The sequence below is a fragment of the Gracilinanus agilis genome, chromosome 1 (assembly GCF_016433145.1).
Source record: "Gracilinanus agilis isolate LMUSP501 chromosome 1, AgileGrace, whole genome shotgun sequence".
NCBI lineage: Eukaryota > Metazoa > Chordata > Mammalia > Didelphimorphia > Didelphidae > Gracilinanus > Gracilinanus agilis.
In genome coordinates, this window is record NC_058130.1 from 151,000,663 (window position 1) to 151,023,387 (window position 22,725).

The window sequence follows — 22,725 nt, forward strand, 5'->3', positions numbered from 1 at the left end:
CACTGTGGTCTTAGGCCCACGTTAGAAGTCCTCCAGGGGAATCAGGGGACTTACCTTCCCCTTAAGTCATTGGCTAGAGCTGAGAGGGCTGGAGGTAAAGAGCAAGGAGAGAAAAGTCTTTTAATATGCCAACAAGCAAGTTTACATTCATTTGGAAGAAGGATGCTAGAAAAAAATGACTTTGGAACTAAAGTATGGGTGAGGTTTTTATGGCTGAAGAAACTCATAAAGCATCTTCATAATTTGTTTAAATAGTGTGGGCTCTACTCAGAATATTTTAAGAATTTGGCGTGGAGGATCATTTATATAAGGCAAGTTACCATCCTCTACTGAAAATTCACTGTAGGGTGGTATCTAAACCCAGAAAGTCAGATTTAGTTGTATATGCTATATTTTTCTTTGTTAAACTTTTTAAGGAATAGTTAATGTGCAAAGGACTCTTCTAGTGATCACAAGCACTAGCTCTTGGCCTTGTGGATCTTATAGACAAATTAGAAATGTCTCCTAGATCTATTGTGACTATTTATAGGCTAGCAGAGGGAGGGATCTGCTGGGAGGTTATATTGGGGTATTAAATAAAAATACATGGCAGATATATAACAAAACATGTATATACAGTGTCTGCCAAGACTTAGAACAGAAGGTAACTTAATTTTTCTTTTTTTTTCTCCTGTAGACAGTGAAGAGTGGAGGAGTTCAGGAGCAATGGCTTACAGACCTTCATTACTGTTTCAACATTTATCTGGCTAGCCGCCAACAGGGATCTGGTGCAGTTAGCACAGTCTGTTGAGGAGACACAATTTTAAAATGTTTACTTCTGTATTATTTTGAAACAAAACATTGGAACAAATATTTGTCAGTAAAGCTGAACTTTAAAGAAAGCTGTGTGTGTGTTCCTTTTCCCCTACTGTGATAGTGAAATGAATACCTGTTACATTGTTTTAAATGACAATAATCATAGTGGGTATTTTTATCACTATTGAATATTTATAAAAAATACAAAATATCAAATGGCACCATCAACTGTGTATGAAGAGAAATGAATAAAAGCAGGACAATTTCAAGTCCATTTGTGTCTTTTTGTCTTGCTATTATATACAATCTCTTAAAAATGGAGCTGCTTCTCCTTTGAATCCATCTTACTTTTCCTGATGTACTATTTAAGATGCAGAGCAGTTATCTTTAGCCCTTGAGAAAGATGAAGCAGCAAAATTCTTATTCAGGCTACCATTTTGTCAAGTCTGGTGATACATGTGTTGTGTTTCTCTACAAGAGGGCTAAACTTGTTTCCATGATGTTTTTTTTTTTTATCCCTTATAAAATATTTTCCTATTACTTCAATGGGAAAAGGAATAAGCAATCTTAAAAATTTGGAAATATCTTAAAAGTTCCCTGAAAAAATTGGTAGTCTCATGCTAAGTTTATAGCTGCTAATGGTTTAAGTGGGAAACTATCCAAGAACTCTTCCCAGGTTATACTGTTTGCTGGGAACCATGTAACTGGCATTCCTTTTGTTAGTTTTTTGTTTTTTTTTTTTTAAATTTTGAAGTGTTACCTTAAAGACCATATTAAAGCTTTTTACCCCCCAACCCCCCAAAATGGAGCTGAGGGTGCCTCTAATGGCTTAGTGAGAGCCAAATCTAGAGATGGGGGAGCTCTGGGTTTAGATGTGGCCCCTGACATTTCCTAGCTCTGTGACCCTGGGCAAGTTACTTAACCTCTATTGCCTAACCCTTAAAAAAGGTAAGGGTTAAAATAAAAAAAAATAAAAATAGAGCTGTCCACTCCATTGGTCATCAAGTTTGTTTTTCAATTGTAATGTTAAAATGATATATATTGTTATGATTCCAAACAAATTTTCTGTACAACAAAACCATAATGGTGAGTTTTATATGGTTTTTCTGTAATATATTATTTTTTTACTCCATTAGGGTCAAGTGATTTGTCACTGTAGTGTGTAGCAGAGGCTCTCTCACTAGTTAATCTAGGTGATTTGGGCTTTTGAGATTTATACATTTAGGTAATAATAGTTTTTTCTAATCATCTGTGGTTAGTAAAGTATTTTAAAGCTAATACTGTTGTTAATATGATTTCACAACATAACAAATAAAAGGTGGTCTGGAGGCTCATCACCAAATTTATAAGCATTTATTAAAAAAGAGAAGAGAATAGATTTCAGCCTTTCTAATTTAACTAAGATCAGGTCCCAGATTTCAGCCCAGTGTGGCCACCACCATGCTTCGCAAGCTTCAAGTGCCAGCCCAGGATGTCGTCTGTTCAAGAGTGTAAGTAAAGAGCGCCTGTCCTCTTATTTGAACTTTAAACTCCACTAGTTCCTCCCTCTATGGTGACATTGTATCATGATGCTCATAGGGCTGCCAGCATTAGACTCGGTGTTCTCTAAGTAATGTTCTTCACACAACGATTACTGAATAAGAAAAGCAGCAAGAAAACTTCCCTAGCACTTTTCTTTCTTGTGGAAACCTTCATAATTAAAAGTAGTCATCTTGAAAAGGAAATAGAAGGTGGCTAACTAATTTCATGCCACTATTCACCATTCATATGTATCTGTTGTTTACAAAGATCAAGTAGGTCTCCTGATATGTGTAAAAAAGACCCTGGATAAGGTTCAAAATTGGAGGGATCTTTTTTGAACAATTTCTTTTCTCCTCTCCCCCAGCTCAGGGCCGAGAAAACAAGTGTACACCAAATTTATAAGAATTGGGAGTGTTCACTAGTGAACATTGGAGATTAGGTTATTTTGTATTATCACTGTATAGTTGGGTAGCAGCCTGGAAATAAATCGGTGATGAAGGCATAGAGATAAGCATTTCAGATATATGACTAACTACACAGGTCTATAGATCTGTTCTTCATGATCTCATTTTGTGATGAGTTACATGTGTATCTGGTGGATACTAACAAGCTTTTAACTGATTAAGTTTTAGCTTTTAACTTTCCATAGGGTACAAAGATGTTTTGTCCTGATTCCATTAAAAAAACTGAAATATTTTGCTTATGTGATAAGTGCTAAAATTCTTTGCAAAGGTAATAAAAAATGTCAAATAACACAAATCCTTGGGTATTCCAACGTAGACCTTGCAAGTTCATGCTGAATGATGCTGTTTGGGGCTGATCATTCATCTAGTTATGGATCTACTTGATGATGGTACTGATTTTAAAGTGAGTTACTATGTAAGGCATGTTGCAAATTTTTAAAGTATAGGATTATGCTATTACTCTTAGTCACAGTCAAAAGTTTAAAAAATTGATTTTACTTTGAAGACAGGGAGTTAGAACTTCAGATCCTGTTTCTTTAAGTTAAGCTTTTTAATAAGATCAGGAGAGCATATGGACTTGGAAATATTGTAGAAGTTGTATTGTTGACTTTTGAAAATAACAGTTCATTTAGAGGGATTGTCATTCAGTACAGTTCAAAAGTGTTTACCTTGTTTAGGATGCATTATTACTCTGGCTTATTTCCCCCTTCCAAGAGAAGACAATTTAGCAGCCCTTGGGGGAGGTCGCAACCTGACAAACAGTCATTACTCATATGCCTTGGTTTTGGTAATCGCCATACTCTCCTGTCATTTTATTGAATAAGTATGAATAAGTACCATCTTCTGCATGGTCTTTCCCAGTAAGACAAATGGTATAGGCTCAATAATCCTAGTGACAAATAAGTTTCCCAAACTAGCATGAGACCATTTATAAAACTAGGAGCAGTATTAAAGACCATTCTAGCTTTGACCTCATGAGCAAGAAAATTTACTCAGAAGCCAGTTTTAAACTTCTTGTAAACATTGCCCAATTTCATAACTAGGTTTTTTAAAGTGACAAGTATAAAAATTGGGTGACTGCTAATAGAATGAACTATGCTTTAGCTGTCCCATCTCATGAAGACAATAATCCTTCAGTGACTGGATTTTTGATTTCTTGCTTTCATCTCGGTGGCTGGTCTCATGTTGTAAGAGAAGTTCTTTAATTTTCCATCATTCTCAAGTAAGTGTACATACTGCAAGTTGTTGCTTACTGTTAAAACAAAAACCAAAATAGATGCTCCAGATCATTAGCTTTAATTAAAAAATAAATTCCTCAAGATTGATAAGATTGCTTTAATTAAACCTTTCCTACCTTTTCTGACTGATATGGCCTATGGATTGATGATTAAAAAGCTAGGTTTCTAGGATTCTAGGCTAGGTGGGATGTTTTTAAGCTTGTGAATCAAGGAGAGGGAGAAAAAGGAGGTGTCATTTGAGAACTATGTGGAAAAGGGTTCTTAGAAGTTCAGGAAGTTAAGATTCTCTGGGAGGTGTATTTAGAAAAGAGTTATAGACAGACCCTAGAAAGTTTCCTCTTAGGCTTTGAGGGAGTTGGAGGAATATGATGCAATTCTAGGGATTCCCAAAGTTCATTTAGGGGAAATGACAAGGGTTAGGATGTCTCCAGAAATACGGTGCATTGATAAACTCCACAGTCATTAAATCATCATCTGCTCAAATTTGAAGTCTTGAAACCATGTAGAGTATGGTATGTATGTATGATAACTGTTTTTTGGTTTACATATTGTCTGCTTGCAGAAAGATGAAAATGACTAGGAATTAAGAGGTAGCATGATAACTGTATTATGGCACTAGACTTAAAGAGCCAGAAAAATTTGGGTTTAAATCCTGCCTTATATACTTACTAGCTAAGTAACCCTGGGCGGTTCATTTAACTTCTCTGTACCTATTTCCTCATCTGCTAGATGACCACAAAAGTCCCTTTCTAGCTCTATGATTTTATGATTTTTAAGAAAGTATCCTTTACTTGAGAAAGAGCCAGTAAACAATGGGAGGGCCAGGCTTAAAGCCTGGGTCTTGTTAGTAATTACTAGTAAAACTTGTAGAATAAATGTCTTGTATGGTGACTAGGTTACTATGATTACTCTGAAGGTTTGAAACTTTAGAGGAAAATACTTAGAGCCCTTATTTCTAAAAGGCAGGGTTTCTGTGTCCTTATAAATTCTAACATTTTTTTCTGTCCCAGTACCTCAGGCATGTGACTCTGGAAACAATTTGCCTCTGACTTTAGAGGCTAATGCCCTCTGCAACATTAATTACCATTGTCTGCTTACAAAATGACTAATAATCCCATTTCTTAGTTATAATTATATGAAAAGCTTTTTAAAAAGTTAATAAAAAACTTGAAATCCAGCAACCATTTAAGCAATTTGTTAACGAAATCTTCTAAAACCCTACTCTGATACTATCTCATGGCTTGGAGCTGATTCTGAGTTTTCAAAGGCCATATTAGGGAATATACACCCTGGGGAGACACACTCTGGGAATGTGGTCATGGGGCTCCATGATAGAAGAAAGAATGCCAGATTTGTAGTCATCAGATCTGGGATCATGTCCTTGCTCTTATTACCTCTAGAGAGCCATTTGGCCGATCTGGATCTTGCTGCTACCCTTAAAATGAATCTACTGGGTTAGTAGTGTCAAACTCAAATAGAAATGGGTCCCTATAGGGTCCAGTGCACATTGGCTTAGAAAACCAAAAATAAATAAATGGTTTTTTTTAAATTTTGCTAAACATTTCCCAATTACATTTTTTTAATGTTTTTTTTTTTAAACCCTTAACTTCTGTGTATTGGCTCCTAGGTGGAAGAGTGGCAAGGATGGGCAGTGGGGGTCAAGTGACTTACCCAGGGTCACACAGCTGGGAAGTGGCTGAGGCCGGGTTTGAACCTAGGACCTCCTGNCCCAGGGTCACACAGCTGGGAAGTGGCTGAGGCCGGGTTTGAACCTAGGACCTCCTGTCTCTAGGCCTGACTCTCACTCCACTGAGCTACCCAGCTGCCCCCCAATTACATTTTAATATGGTTCTGACCCAAGAGAGTTTTTCCAGTGGCTTGCCAACTGGCTCCATTTGACAATTCCTGGCTTGCTATAATTTTATAATGAAACATAAATTTATAATTTGATAATTATTAAGTCCAATGAAATTATAAGTCTAAGGATAGTCTTTTTGTCACCTAAGTTTGGGGATGAGATTCATATGATTTTTTTTTCAGCCACAGGAGTTGATAAAGATCAACCTAATGTATTGGGGACCTCCTCTGGTTTCTCTTGACTTCATGAGGTTGCTGGTGCAACACAGGGACCAACAAACTTTTTTATCCTTGTAAGGATGGAATTTATGCAAGGAGGATGGGACAGAAGGAGTGGCTGACAGTTGGTGACAGTTGAGACCAGAGAGGATTCTGGGGATTTCTCGGAGGAAGGAGGAGAGGGCTTCTGATGGACGTTCTCCGAGGAAGGAGGAGAGGTTCCGAGGAGGATATCCCAGCCCGGATCCAGTCCTGAGGGCTTCCTGAGGATCTTTCTTTGGACATTGAAACTCTGCTTCCCTGGTCAAAGAAGTCCATTGCTTCTTACCCAGCAAGACTTCAATCATAGAGTTAGCAAAGTGTTTGGACTCCATTTTAAGGAGCGATCTCTTAGGCTCCTTCTCCCATTGCCCAACCTTGCTGAGAGACCCTTTCCGGTTTGACTTGCAATTAAAAAAAAGGATAGAAATAGGAAATAGAAATAGAAACTGAAGGAGAACAGGCGAGGGGAGATGCTTAGGAGTGGGAACCCTAAAGGTTCCCACCCTAGTGAATGACCCTAAAGAAATAGAGAAGAGGGCACCCCAAAATCCCTCAGCCCTTCACCCTTTTCCCCAATCCCTATATTAATATTAATAAAAGACATTCATTAGCCAGCGTTCCAGAGTGCCTGACAGATGAGGGGGAGGGGAATCACAGCTTGTTCCGGCTGCCTCCATCTTGAAGCCAGACCACCCACTGTGAAGTTGGCTGACCTCTGGGGGAGGCTTGCGTGAACCCCACCCTCCTTCAGAATCGGATTGGGGTCCCTCATACCTCATATAGGGAAGCCTCATCCCCAACTCCTGTGGGGTGGCACAACCATCCAGGTCACCCAGTTTTGGGGTGATACCCCCCAAAGTCTCCCAGAGTGAACATATGGCAGGAGGGGAGAACTAGAAGAGCATCTCACCTCATAGACTCTCAAATCTCCCCTCCATCCCTAACATTGGTTACTGGCTCTATTATTACATCCTTTATTTCATCCCCATTAGATAGTATTTTTCTTGAGCACAGGAACTGTCTTTATTTGTATCCTCAACATTTAACATAGTACCTGGTACATAGTGGGTGCTTAATAAATGTTTATTGACTAGACTCAAGAAGGGGTGAGGAGTTGTATACGTTATATTAAGGATGGGCAAGCAAAATCACAGATCCCTGAAATGTGGAAAATCAGAACTAAAACCTCAGCGTTAACACTTTCCTGGCATTCCTTATTTATGCCTATTTCTCTAATGTTTGATGGTTATGAAAATGAGGAAAAGATGAACTCATGGAATAGACACTGCATGTAGATAAATGACCTGTCCTTGCAGGTCTAGAGGATTCTGACTTACCTGAAATTAAGTGCATGGCAGAGAGAGGAGGCTTTGCTGAAGGTCTTATGGGGTGATGCACTCTCCCTTCCTGAGGGCATCCTAGAAGGAAACAAGAGCCATCAACCAATCTAACATATGACCTCCTATGGATACAATGAATTAAATGTCCTAACTTACAGATACCTGAAAAAACAAGATGATCTTATTTGTGTATTTTGGGGGAGGAGATGATTTGAAGGCAAGAACACACTGAATGAAAGGGATTCTTTCAGAGGCTTTGCCTCAGAATGTCTTTATTTTGTTTTTCTGGTAAGAGTTATTTGAAAGAAAGTCATAAAGCATGATAGGTTTAGAACAGAAAAGGGCTTTCGAATTAATTGATACCAATATCTTTATTTTACAGGTGAGGAAACTGAGGCTGCAATTAAGTGATTTGCTCCAGATCACCCAGTTAGTGATCTGAGGCAGGATTTGAACTTATGCCTTTCTGACTTCAAACCCAGTATTATATCTATATCTACTTTGCCACTTAGACATGAAATCAGAAAATCTGGCTTATAGTTCCAATTCCAATATTCACTAGCTGTATACCCTTTGCAAGTCATTTCTCTCTTCTTCAGCTTCCTCACCTACAAAAAGGTAGGTATGGGTTATTATTGTCATTCCCTTTCTTAATGATAGCATTTATATTGTTGTTTAGTCATTTCAGTCATATCTAACTTTGTGATCCGATTTGGGATTTTCTTAGTAATGATATTGGAGAGGTTTGCCATTTTCTTCTCCAGCCCATTTAACAGAAGAGGAACTTGAGGCAAACAGGATGACTTGCTCATTGTCAAACAGCCAGTCAGGGTCTGAGGCCAGATTTGAACAGGAGAGGAGTCTTTTTGACTTCAGGCCTGATTTTCTATCTATCCTTTGTGCCATCAAGCTGCGGTAGCATTTATATACAGCTTTATAAATATCTCATTTTAACCTCAACAATCCTGGACTAGTATTAATCCCATTTTTTTTTTTCAGATAAACTGAGGTAGAGATAAGTCAGTGATGGTGAACCTTTTAGAGACAGAATGCTGGGCCTAGTCCCCACCCCCAGACTTAGTGCTGGGTCCGTCCCATACAAGGGAGGGAGAAAGGGCTCCCATTGGGCAGAGGGGTAGGGGATGTGAAAAAATGTCATTAGGCATGGTGGAGATGGGGAGAGGAGCAGCTCAGCCTGAGTCCCTCTGCCTTTCTTGTAATGGGGGTGGGGTGGGGAAGACAGTTGTGTTCCCACAGAGAGCGTTCTGCGTGCCATCTTTGGCATCTGTGCCATAGATTCATCATCCCTGGGTCAAGTGATTTGGCCAGTCATCCAGTGTCTGAGGTAAGTTTCAAACTTCCTGACTCCAAGCTTAATGTTCAATCTACCATCTAGGTCTCACTTACCTTTTTATAGAATCACCAGTTCTGCGCATATTCATTAGATGATTCAGACAGTAAAAGTGCCTTGAATTAGTTGGTAGAATTAGTTATCATTAATACGTATCTAAACTGTCTCCCATATTTGAATGGTACAAAGCTGAAGAAGATAACGTATTTAAATATGGTAACATGGTGACTAATGTTTGAAATTGTAAAAAAAAATTATAATATACTTCTCTAGAGCCATAAAGTCCCATGATTTTGTATGAATGAGGCAATGGATTGACACTGTAATGGCACACACAGCTTTACAGTTGCATGTGATCACTGTGTGAAGGAGATTTGCTAAGAAGACTAAGTACTGTTTGTCCAAAGGAAGAATTTGTATTTAAATGCCCTTTTAAAGCATGACTAGTAGTAAACCCCACTACCACCATCAAATCACTTGGTGATGTGTAACAGCATTGTCTAAAATTATTGCCAAGTCCTTGAAAAGAACATGAATTATTTTGTTCAAGGAAGAATTTCAGAAAATTTTCCTATCAAATCTTTCCCATTGTTGTATCACATTCAGTATCCCCTTGATTATTGTGGGTGGTGGAGCTCACCACAGAATCTGAGCATAATAAAGTGAATCTCTTTAGGATAGATACTCATCTGGGAGAAAGAGAATTACCATAGATCTGTTGGAGGACAGCTTGCTTCTTTTGTTTGATTAGGGAGTTGCTCTTGTTTATAGTTTTGGGAGTTTTACAGGATGGTTTCAAGCCCTTGGGGTTCTGCTGTTTCTTACAAGCAACCTGAAAGGAAAAGGCAGCTCTCTCTTGTCTCCATTTGTCTTCATCTTCACCTTGTCGCTGGATGCTGCATAGTTCAGACAATTTCTTTCTTAGTTGGTAACTAGAGAAAAGAAACCTAATTTGAGGTGAGCTAGTTTGGACTGAATTCCACAAACCAGTTCATGAGAAAGGATGCCTGAGGAATTTGGGAAGCCACAATGGCTGATAATTTAGTCGAAAAGTATTTGTTTAACAAACTTAATTTCAGATATTTTTATCACCAACAACTAATTCTAATTGGGTTTTCTTTGGATTCACAATATAACAATGACTAAATTCAAATTTACCAAAACCATGGATTCTAAATTAGTCTAATGCCCTCCCTTACAGATGAGGAAATTAAAGCCAAGGATTATTACAATTTGTCCAGGATCATCTAGCTTTTCAGTGGGAGAACTGAGAATAGAAACCATGGTTTTGGTAAATTTGTGGACTGAATAATACTAATAGGTTCCACATAGACGGTCTGCTTTGTACCCAAGTACTCTCTATCATTCTCACTTTGTGACAAGAGAACATTTTTCCCCATCCCAAAACATGAATACAATAAGGGTAAGTAATACAATAAGTAACAGTCTAAAAGACTGACATTACAGATCAGATGGCAATCTGCACAGGGGGAAGCAATGTCCTCATCAAGAGTATTCTATCCTGGTGAAATCATAGTTCTGGTACAAAAAGTATAAACAAGAGTTTTTTAATATTGTGGCTGTAATTCTGCATTCAGAAAATGGAGGGCCATTTTATAGTAGTTTGTAACTATACTCCAGTAAGTAGCAATGCTGGCTCTCAAATGCTTGTGCTGCTTGCTATATAATGTTTTACAGGAATCTTGTTGAATTATTTCTTCCAACTCCTCTAGGCAATACTGTGGGCCCAGAGTTCTTAGGAGAGATTCCTGCCAGTTTGCTAATAGTGGAAACTTATAGACAGAACCTGTTGGAACTAACCCTCTCATGTAGTAAAGAACTTACGAGTTCTGATCATTTCATTCAGTCTTTCATCGTATCTGTCTTTTTGAACATAGTTTATTTTCTGTTAGCTTAGATTTCATTTTGTCTCTGGTATTTTCAAGAAGAAACACAAGAAAAAGCTTTCTACATTTCTCCCTACATGTGATGTCCTTTGATAGCCTCTATGAATTCTGGTGCTTTCTTCCTATTTGTCTATTATTCTTATAATGGTCCTTCAGTGACAAGTAGCTAAAACTCTGTGTGTGTGTGTACACATAAAACTATATGCACTACCATCTTCTTTTGACAGCTTTCTATTACCAAATACATCAACATACTCTTTTGACAGCTCTTTAATACTGAATATATCACCATACTCCTATGAGAATCCTCTGATACCAAACATTCCACCATGTTACTTTGATTGCACCATCATATTCCTGTAAGAGGCTTTCATCTCCTTAGCCCCTGACTTACAGGGGCCATCACAGTTTTCGTCTACCCTGTATGGAAAATTGCTTTGCTTGTCTCGAGATCTTCTCTGAGTCACAGAGTCATGAAACATGGCTTTTCTTATCTCTATATTTCACCACAGGAGGAGGACCTGGAATGAAACTGTCTAATAGGTTCCAAATTGTGAGATATAGAACCCCTCAGGGAAACCCTAAGGCAGTGGGGGACAGATCCAAGTTGTACAACCGAAAAGTATATTCAATATTTGTGGTAGTTTCATCATCAAATTTGACTAATCTAGTAGCGTTCTAAAAAAACAACAATAGATTATGTAAGACTTGAAGAATTACATTGTCCTTTAATATACTGTTTCGTTTGATTCTCATTCATAAAAAAAAACCCTGTGAGTTAGGCACCACAAAGAATGACTGAGGCTTTGCTATTAATTATATGGCACTTCAATCCTCCCTTAGTTGCCTCTCCTCTCTGATTGGAGGGCTGGTAGATGGACCACCATGCTCCTTTGACAGCCCTACCATACTCCTATTAGAGGCTTTTATCGCTCAACTCTTATCATGCAGGGACCAACATAATTTACACCTACCCAGAATGGAAAGACTCACAACTTTCCTGGTAACTAATTTTCCAAGAGCAGTTCTACTGGCCTTAACTCCATGGAGCAATATGTCCATGGGCTGGGTATTCCCTAATGGCCCTCCTTCCTTCTCAGCTCCCTTTTAGGTGTTGTCTTCTCCAATGAGATTAGAAGCTCTTTGAGGGCAGAGGTTGTCTCTTTTTCTTATTTGTATCCTCGGCACTTAGCACAAGTACCTGGCACATAGTAATAATAAATATTTAATAAATGTTAATATATATATATTATAACTTAATAAATGTTGAACTGAATTATTGTTATACTCATATTAAAGGTGGAGAAACTGAGTCATGGAAAACTTAGATGACTTTATCCAGAGTCACACAGCTAATAAGTGGTAGAATAGATATTGGGTCTTCTGACTTCACTTCTAATTTTTCTTGCCAGTATACTGCCCCATTCAAGAGAATCAAATATAAATGGTTAATAATAGTTATATATCTCCAACATTATTTAATGAAAACTAAATTTCTGATTTCTCTTGAATAAGAAGGGTCCATATTTGGTTCATCTTAAGAATTCCCCTGCTCTGACTTGGTGAGGAAAATTAGTAATGAATTGTATTACTTATTAGTAATATTTTTATGTGAAACCATTTTCTTAAACCTAGTTTTGAAGATTAGCTTGCTCCAAAGCTAAAGTAGTTTGTGGGGGCATCAGAAGTGGCTCAGTGGATTGAGAGCCAGGCCTAGAGATGGGAGATATTGGGTTCCAATACACAGTATAGATTCTAAAACTGAAAGTAAGGGTTTGGGGAAAAAAAATTGTTTCTGGGCCTCAAGGCATCCAGTTGGGCTGGGACCTTTTGTCTTTTGAGAAAGGCTTTGAAAGGATAAAGGCTTTTTCTACCTATCCTAAGTGGGTGAATATTCCCCTCCCCAGTGATGAAATAACAGAGGAGTTCACCTCTAAGTCCACCTCTTCTTTCAAAATATCCACCAATTGGGACTGCCAGGGGAGGTCCAAAAGATGAACTGTGAGACCAATCAGAAAGAGGACACATCTCCCTATAAAAGAGAGGGTCAGGGCATACTGAACATCATTCAAATAAAAGGCAGACACAGAGGACCCATCCTTTGTTGATAGATCACATGCCTCTATTAATATTAATAAATAAATATAAATAAATACATTATTCTCAAGGAAGTACCCTTATTATCAAGTAAAATTCTGGGGCCTACATTGGTAAATCAATGGAAGAAACTAATTAAACCATTTAGGACATCAAGTTTAGGTGTTTCCAAAGAGAAAAAAATGACCCAAAACTATCCTACCTTCTCCATGCCCTTTGAATCACAGCAGCAGCATGATTCTTTTTCCGGAATAACTCTTTCCTTGTTCTTTCTTTTTCAATGATCATTAGCCGACTCTCTAATGGGAGAAGTTCAATATTCAAATTCTGCCCCATTGGCGAGAAGGACACCTGATCCCCTGTGTTTGTGGATGTTGTTTTTGCCTTCACTAAGTTCAGCCTGTCACCAGGCATAGGCTGCATTCCTAGATTACTGGGTCCAGCTCTTGCCAATCCTGTTTTACTTGGTAGCACAGAGCAAACTCTTCCTATGCCTTCATTATCTGCCCCCTTGCTTCTTTGGCCCCGATTATATGAAATCTCATTCCCTCGGTGGGTAGTTTCCACCCTGGCACTTCCAGGTCTGCTCGAACCAGCCGGAGAGCCCCTCCCTCCCTTTAGCACTTTACTTCTTTTCACCGAGTGCGTTTTGGTCCTTGATAGTGTTTTGTGGTGCCTCAGGTTTCCATCTGGGCAATTAGAATTAGGCAAGCACATTGCTGCTGTTCCTTCCAAGGACTGACCACTGGGAGCCACCGGCAGCCTTGGATCTTCTAATTTCTCTCCAGCTCTGCTTGCCTTAGTAAAAGAGGGATGCCTTGGGGCACCCTTTCCTTTCAGAGATAGCAATTCTCTGCTTTTGTCACTTTCTGCCTTAGAAATGGTCATCTGAGCTTTGCGTTGTTCATGATCTCTTTCATTAGGGCTGAAGTGAACACAAGGAACTTTGCCTTTGGAATGCTCTCTGGTTGATTCTTAAAGGAAACAGAAAAGGCAGATGTTTATTTATCAGGACTAAAATTTAAGGCACAGCTTATTTTGCATTGCCTTTCACCACCCTTAACCTCCCACCCTCCATAATGACTTTTCACGCCTCTTTATGTTAGATATTTACCCCATTCTAACTCTCCCTTCCCTTTTCTCTCAGTGCAACCCTCTTTTACCCCTTGATCTTTCTTTTTATATATCATCATATACATATAAATCATATCATCATACATCAGCATATACCTTATATCATCATAATCGGCTTACTTCCCCACCCTCTTTCTAAGTATATTTCTTCTATCTTCTCTACTACTAAGAGTAATTTTTGAGAATTATAGTATTCTCTTTCTATGTAGAAATACAAACATTTTGCCTTTAATGAGTCCCTTAACTTTCCTCTTACTTACCTTTTTAGGTTTCTCTTGGGTCTTGTGTTTAGATTTCACATTTTTTCTTTAGGTCTGGCTTATTCCTCAGGAATGCTTAGAAATCTTCTATCTTGTTGAATGTCCATTTTTTCCCCTGAAAGAATATACTGTTTTGCTGGATAGGTGACTCTGGGTTGTAAACCTAGGTCTTTCGCCTTTCTGAATATCATATTCCATGCCTTCAGATCCTTTAATGTAGAAGCCACTAGGTCCTGTGTGATCCTGATTGTGATTCCATGGTATTTAATTGTTTCTTTCTGACTGCTTGCAGTATTTTCTCCTTGGCCTGGAGGCTCTTGAATTTATTATTTTCCTGGAAGTTATCATTTGAAGATTTTTTTTTCTGGAGGTGATATGTGAATTTTTTCTATTTCAATTTTTTTTTCTTTTTTTTTTAAATTTCTTACCTTTCCTCATAGAATCAGTACTGTGTATTTGTTCCAAGGCAGAAGAGCAGTAAGGGCTAGGCAGTGGGGGTTAAGTGACTTGCCTAGGGTCATATAACTGGGAAGTGTCTGAGGCCAGATTTGAACATAGGACCTCCCATCTCTAGGCCTGGCTCTCAATCTACAGAGCTACCCAGGTGCCTCCCCTCAATTTTATTTTCTTGTTCAAGGATATCTAGGCAGTTTTCCGTGATTATGTCTTGGGTTATGATGTCCAAGATTTTTTTTTTTCCTTTTGTTGATCATGACTTTCAGGTAGTCCAATAATTCTTAAATTATCTCTTCTGGTTCTATTTTCTAGGTCAGTTGTTTTTTTCAATAAGATATTTCATGTTTTCTTCTTTTTCTTTTTTAAATTCTTTTTCTTTTGTTTTATTGTTGCTTGATGTCTCATGAAATCATTAGCTTCTAGTTGCTCAGTTCTGATTTTTAAGGCCTGGTTTTTCTCTGTCAACTTTTGGGTCTTTTTCATTTGGCCTATTTCTTCTTGTATTTCTTTTATTTCTCTTCCTCACTTTTCCTTTGCCTCTCTTAATTGTTTTTTGAAGTCTTTTTTGAGCTCTTCCAAAATCTGTGTCCAATCCATATTTTTATTTTGGACTTTGCATGCATTTGCTTTGCTTTCACTGTCCCCTTCTGTGTCTGTACCTTGCTCTTTGTTTCCATAAAAGTTTTTTAGAGTTAGGTGCTCTTTTTGTTGTTTTCTTGCTCATTTTCCCTACCTTTTTATCTGTAGGCTTTGTTTTCTGGGAGGTTAGGGTACCCCCTTAATCTTTAGTCATTCCTTGATGCTATCCTTAGCTTTTTTTTCCTGGGTTTTTGCCAGTTTCACTTTTTCCAATGTGGTATGATGGCCTGAGGGCCTCCTCCCACTGCTGATTCAATTAACCTTTGAGATGCTGATAGCTTAAAGACTTGCCTCAGGCTTGGGTGTAAGTTTTTGGTCTCACCATGTACTTGATCTAAAAGGGCACACAGTTGATTGCCCTGTCCTAGACCTCCACCCTGAACTTTTGACAAAAAGATCCTGATTCACTTTGGGTCTACCAACTACCCCAAATTGGGATCTGTGTCCTCACCATAAGCCCAGACTGGGACTCCTGGCTTTGCCCTGGGCCCACACAGATTAGCCCCCTTCAGCACAGACTGCCGTGGGCTGGGATTTCAGACTTCCCCACAGGTTTAGAATTTTCAGGGGTATGAGTTGATTAGACCTCTATCTGCCCAGGCAGGGTCTCAGGGTCCAGATGTTGGCTTGTACTCAGGTTCTAAATCTGGGACAGCAGATGTGTGGTGGGGGTGTGTGGCTTGCTCTTGGCTTCTTCACTCCCTGCCATAGCCCCCTGCTGTTTGTGCTCCCTTCTGACCCCAGTTCTCTGCCTACCTTTTGGGTTTTTCTCTTCTTGAAAGTTGTTTCACTCAGTCTCCTTGTTGGTTCTTTCACTCCTCTATCATTTTGTGGCATTATTTTAAGATTGGTTGGAGAGGATTCTCCTAATGACTTTGAGCTTCTATGCTTCTTCTCCACCATCTTGGCTTGACCCCGGGATCTCCTACTTCAGCACAGCTTATTACGCCACTTAATTTTTCATAAAATCAGTCTAGAAAATGTTCTACAGCAGAGGTTCCTGACCTTTTTTGTTCCCTGTGCCCTTCCTTGCCTTTCCCTAAATCTTCCTTTACTTGCTATTCAATATGAAAAGAAAAAAATTCTAGAGTTGACCCTATGTATGAAAATAAATGAAATAGATTTGTTTCATAAAGAAAACTTTCACTGGTACATAACCACATTTTTTAGAACCAGAAAGTTGTTGAGTATTTATCAGAACACAGTCAAATTATTTAGAGCTTTGATTCTGTTTCTTACAGTTTTTTGTTGTTGTTTTAAACCCTTACCTTGCATTTTAGAAGCAGTTGTGTATTGATTCCAAGGCAGAAGGATGGTAAGGGCTAAGCAAGTGGGGTTAAGTGACCTGCCCAAGATCTCACAGGAAGTATCTGAGGCCACATTTGAACCTAGGACCTCCTTTCTCCAGCTCTCCATCCCCTTGAGCCACCCAGCTGTCCTTGTATAGTTTTTAAAAAGATATAGTAACATATCTGATTTGTTTGTTGCTTTGGATTTGATTAAGGACAGGTTGAGAATACTTAACTTTGTTGTTATAAGTGGAATTAAAGCCTCATGAACATATCTAAGAACAGGATATGCTTCCCTAAGATACAACAAAATTTTGTAACTTCATTGATTGGAAATCAATTCAGATTTTCTGGTTATTAGGGATATCATTTAGCTTGTCTTTCACTGGATTGTCACTGATTCTTTTTTGACTCTCTTAATATGAAAAAGATTTCATATCCAATCTCATTCTTTGGGTTTGGCCAGTAGGAATTATTCCTTCAATTGTCTCTTTCAAATATTTCAGATTCATTAACATTTCCTTTTTCATTTCATAGTGCCTTCTCACAGTTCTCTTCTAACCCATTACATTTTTCATTGATGCCACAATTTTTAAGATATTTCAATAGAAGAAAAGAATATTTTTTACCAAATATTTCCTATACCCTTTTGACAAGCTTCTCTTACATGCTGGAGGCATGCCTACCTCAGGTTGGGAAACCCCTGTTCTTTGGCAAATAGTGATGCTGATGACAGTAATAACAATGGGAGATAAGCAGATATGCTTCTCACATTGGGCTTCAAAAGATTGTGCTCTAGCATGTGCTTTGTCTTTGTTAAAGCAAGTGTTAGATCATGGTTCAACCACATGAAATAATGAAGCTTAAAGTCCAGAAATGCAGATGGTTTGAAAAATCTTGGAGCCAATAATACTCTCATCATTCCACAACAATAGAGCTGGTGTTAGGTCCTTTCCAGTCTAAAGTCCTCTATTCTTTCCCTTTTTAGCAATGACCACTCACTCTGAGATTCTACATTTTTTTGTTGGATCCCCTTTATCATCAGTAGTTCAGTGGAAAGAATGCCAAGGTAGAGGTCTGAAGAGACAGATCCTAGTCCTAGCTTTGTCTTTGTCTCACTCTTATCTTGGGCAAATGTTTTACCTTCCCACAGTGCTTTTCTCCCTCATATTTAAAATGGAGATAATGATCCCTGCTTCGAGGAATATAATAAGATTCAAAGAACATAAAAGAAATGGACATTCTGAACAAAAGTTGTTCTACAAACGTGGATTGTGAGGCATTGTAGGGTAGTGGAAAGAGCATCAGTTTTAGAGTCAAGAGACCTGGATTCAGATCCCAACTTCATTGCTTCCTATGAGATCTTGACCAGATCACTTGTCTACTCAAGTGTCAGTTTCCTCATCTGTGAAATGAGGGAGTTGAACTAAATGCTCTAAGGTCCTTTCTGGTTCTAAAGAAATATATGATCCTAGAATCTCTACAATCCCACCCAATGTTAACATTGTCTAGCTTGAGAAGGTGAAACCGTGTTTAAAGTATAGAATATTTTGGGGCATAGCTAATGAATTGTGACATTTATCATCATTTTTTGCTGAGGTTTGCAGGCTTGGCACTAGAGATATTTATTTCCCATTTGATTACTGTGGGGGTAAGCTACATCCAGGAAAGTAGTGGTACTTCAGTTGTGGAAACCTGGCCCAAATAGTCAAGTTGCAGATGTAGGTATAGTTAAATGAATGGGCTTTAAAATGATGTTGTTCAGTTGTGGCTGGTTCTTCATGACCCCATTTGAGATTCTCTTGGCAAAGATGTTGGAGTGGTTTGCCATTTCCTTTCCCAGATCATTTTATAGATGAGGAAACTGAGGTAAACAGGGCTAAGTGACCTTCACATAGTAAGGGTCTGTGGCTGCATTTGAACTCAGGTCTTCTTGACTCTAGGTTCAGTGCTCTATCCACAGTGCCACCTAACTGCTTATCTATATATCTTTATTAAAAGGAACAAGGAGAGAATAAAGTAGACATGAATATTATATATATATATATATACAAATATATATATATATATATATAGTTGGTTGTTGTTGTTTTTTAAAGTAAAAGACATAAAAAAAAAAGTAAAAGACATCAATAAAGAAAGCCTCGTTAGTATCAAGCTAGCCAAAGGAGTAATGAGCCCGGATTCTAGGTAGTATGTTTTCAGTGGGAAGAATACTGATTCTAGAAACAAAGGAGATGGCTTCAATGCCAATCTTGGACAAATACTACCTCTACAACCCTGGGTCACTTAACCTTTCTCAGCCTCAGTTTCTTCATCTGCAAATGAGGATGGTGAACCATATGACCTTTTATTTCCTTTCCAGCTTTTGAGCTCTGCTTCTAACATCTATTATTGCATAAGTACAAATTAAAACATACCTTTTTGCCTTCGGTGATTTTCTCCTTGCTTTTCTGTAGAGAGAAATTGCTCTTTTCTGTATGCTATGTCGGGAGACGCTCTTGGGGATCCCTTGTGACTTTTTCCCATTTGGCTTGGAGAGGCATTGCTGGAAAATGATTGTTTGCCAGGAAAAATAGTGGGTTTGCTGGGTAGCTGTGGAGGCTTGGTTGTTGTGTTACGCTTCTCTGGAAACTGTTGTCCTTGTATGTGAGATCTAATTGGGCTCGATATTCCCCTTTGGGGTTCTCCTTCTTTTCTCTTGCTTTCTTCTTCACGTTTTCTAGAATAAAACCCAATTCTTTTAGCAACAAGGCCAAACATCAAGGGCATCCTAAAGAAACTGGAGAATCTTCAATACAAGCTCTCAGTATCTTCTGACTAGATTTTTGTAGTTGCCTCCTAAGGAGGTCTTGCTGTTTTCATTTTCTCCCCTCCTTCAATCCATCCCTTATATTGCTGCCAGAATAATCTTCCTTATGTCTAGATTTACTTATATGACTCATCTGATAAAAAATCTTCATCGCCTCCCTATTGTCTACTGAGTAAAATCTGTTACAGAAATTCTCTAATAGGTCAGTCAGCAAGCATTTATTAAGTGTCTGCTCTGTGCCAGACACTGTGCTAAGCCCTGGGGATTCAAAGAAAGACAAAAAATAATCTCTATTTTTAAGGAGTTCTTACCCCAAAGAAGAGATAATATATAAACAACTATATGCAAATAAGATATATACAGGATAAATTGGAAATTTATCTGGAATCTGGAAAATCTCCTTATAGAAGGTGGGACTTTGGCTAAAAACTTGAAGAAAGCTAGGAGATAGAAATGAGGAAGGAGAGAATTCTAAACACAGGGGATATAGTCAGGGAAAATGCTAGCAGGAGTTGGCCACAAAATGTACTATAGGGAATGACAAAATATGAAGATTCTACTTGGAAGGAATTTTTACAATGATATTCATAGAGCCCACAATGTTTTTGTCCCAGTCAAGTGATTATTTTCTATACTCAAAGTGCTAGAAGATAAGATAAAGAGAATCAAGACACTCTACTTACCATATAATTAGAGAAAATGAAATGTTCCTTAAAAACGTAGAAAGGCTTCAATGTGAAAACAAAGAAAAAGAATTTGAAGAGGCGGGGGGAATCCCGATATGTTGGGAGGTAGGCAACTAGAAGAATGTGCCATAGAAAAGGAAGAGGAAAATGAGAATCACTGAATTCTCAGAACTAAGTAAAACATTTACAAGACCTTTCTGAAAAGCAGCCAGGTGGCAGTAGACAGAGTTCTAGACTTGGAGATAGGAAAGTGGAGTTCAAATCTGTCTATAAAATGTAAAATGGGAATAATAACGGGTTGTTCAGCACTTAGCACAGTCCCTGGCACAGAGTAAGCTCTCTATAAATGTTAGTGATGACGATGATGATGTATTTTCCAGGTGAAATGCCCTTGACACTTTCAATTTCGTATGTTCCTTCTATGGAATCACTTCAGGTCCCCTATCTTGTCTCCCTTCCTCTAGACATGGTCCAGCTTCTCAATTTCCCTTAAAATACCTTGCTTAAATATACTTCTAAATAGATTTTAAAATACTTCTAAGTAGATCCAATATTTGAGACTACATGGCAGAGTATAGTGACTCTATCATTTCCTTTATTCTGGGTATTCTAATACTCTTTTGGGTCTGTGGTCTCATTAGTGATGGCATTCTCCCCACTGATGCAAATTCCAACTCCTTCTCTCCATGCCTGTGTAACTCTGGACCATGACCCGCTTACGAATCATCCACAGGGAGTCATCCTCGTATTTTCTTGACGTTGCATGAATATCAGTGAAGTGGAGAGCCATTCACTGATTATTCCTCATTCTTGTGTGAGCAGGCCATTTTTTTTTTCTGAACTCACATTTCTTTAATGGCATCTTATATACAGCTGCTCCTGTGTAATTCATTTGTAGCATATTTCAGTTTGTTTATAACAATCAGGAGCTTCTTCATTTTCCTTTGAGTGATCATCAACTTCACTTCCTTAGAGACTACAGTGTTCCATGATCTGTAGTCATACATCACAGGAAGAATATTATTATTAATAACTGAGGCCTTTATTTTGGGGTGACACGTGGAGTCATTAAAAGAACCATTCCATTTCCCAAAGGCAATTCAGCCTGGTGAGAGATGTCTTGGACAGACTCTGCAAATCGATTTTGAGCTGGGCCTGAGATTGAAAAGGAGGGGGACAGGCTGAATTACTTTGGGGAAACTGCATAATTCTTTTTTATTGTTGTCATTTTCTCCAGTGCCATTTCTATGTCCTCATGTAGCATGTTAAGAATTGTGATGTGTTCAAGTCCAAATGTTAAATTAAACAAAGGCCTACAGTTACTGGTAACAAACTTGTTACCAGACTCTTGATAGATTTTTTCTTTTTTTCTTTTTTTTTTTTTTTATATTGCACTTCAAATTTTACCTTTAAATGTTTTCAGGATGAATTTTTGTAGTTGAGTCTCTTGCCAAGCTCCTTTAAATTTGATTTCCTTTCTACCATTTCTTAATGTTTCACGAGAAGATACTACTCTGCTATTCTTCATATGATTTTATAAATGAATTTTTATTCTCAGTATTGTCTCTGACTTCCATATCTCTTTGCTTAGCAAGAGGATCAAGTATTTCTTGACTAAAGTGATTTCTAGGCTTCTTTTTTGTTGTCTTTATGTCAGTTAGTTTTTATTGAGGGAATCATGATAATTTGTGTCAATATCTGATCCTACATCTGCTTCCCATGTTTTAGGCATGAGTCCATTCAGATAGGTTAAGTTGGAGCTGTTTAGACTGTATAACATATCTTTTCTATATTTTCTTCTAATTTTGTGTTTGTTCTTTTTCTCCAATAAGACAACTTTTTAACTATACATAGTCAGTTAATTTGGGAATGATTTCCACCTTACTGAATCATTTCCTGTTTGCTTAAATAATTAATTTCATTTTTATTAAGTTATTTGATGCTCTCCATGTATAGCACATTGCACCTCCCACCCCACAAGACACCAATTCTTTTCTCAACTAAAGTATTCTAGGTAGTTCAGTAGACTGAGAGCCAGGCCTAGAGATGGGAGGTCCTGAGTACAAATATGAACTCAGATACTTCCCAGCTGTTGTGTGACCCTGGCCAAGTCACTTAACCCCCATTGCCTAGTCCTTACTGCTCTTCTGTCTTGGAATCAATACACAGTATTAATTCTAAGATGGAAGGTAAGGGTTTTATTTTATTTTATTTTATTTTATTTTATTTTATTTGTTTATTTATTCATTTATTTATTAAGACCTTTACCTTCCATCTTGGACTCCTTTCATTTCTTGTCTAGAATTAGATTTGCTAACATTTTTTGTCATCTTTCCCCCACTTTGTATTAAAGTTATTGAGTACCATAATAGCAATATTGTAGAATGATCAAATGTGATAGATTTGGCTACTCTCAGCAATACATCCAGGAGAATTCTGAGGGATTTATGACAGGATGCTATCCACCTCCAGAGAAAGAAATGTTGGAGTAAGAATGCAGATGGAAGAATATGATTTATCATTTGTTTATTTGAATATAAGTTTTGGGGTTTTGGTTTTATAAGACTACTCACATAAAAATGAACAACATGAAAATATGTTTTGTATACATGTGTAAC

At 38.0% G+C, this 22,725-nt stretch overlaps 2 protein-coding genes across 2 annotated transcripts in view; one reads left to right on the plus strand and one right to left on the minus strand.

The window, feature by feature from the left end:
- Positions 1 to 881, plus strand: part of TEX10 (testis expressed 10) — a 74,000-nt gene extending 73,119 nt beyond the window's left edge. The window contains exon 15 of the mRNA XM_044658282.1: positions 677 to 881. Coding sequence (XP_044514217.1) covers positions 677 to 790 — 114 coding nt within the window. The 3' untranslated portion in view covers positions 791 to 881. The remainder of the gene's footprint in view (positions 1 to 676) is intronic.
- A 3,032-nt stretch (positions 882 to 3,913) lies between these two features.
- Positions 3,914 to 22,725, minus strand: part of INVS (inversin) — a 226,767-nt gene continuing 207,955 nt past the window's right edge. The window contains exons 13-17 of the mRNA XM_044658291.1: positions 19,030 to 19,331; positions 13,034 to 13,805; positions 9,536 to 9,759; positions 7,474 to 7,554; positions 3,914 to 4,032 (exon numbers count right to left, since the gene is read on the minus strand). Coding sequence (XP_044514226.1) covers positions 3,914 to 4,032; positions 7,474 to 7,554; positions 9,536 to 9,759; positions 13,034 to 13,805; positions 19,030 to 19,331 — 1,498 coding nt within the window. The remainder of the gene's footprint in view (positions 4,033 to 7,473; positions 7,555 to 9,535; positions 9,760 to 13,033; positions 13,806 to 19,029; positions 19,332 to 22,725) is intronic.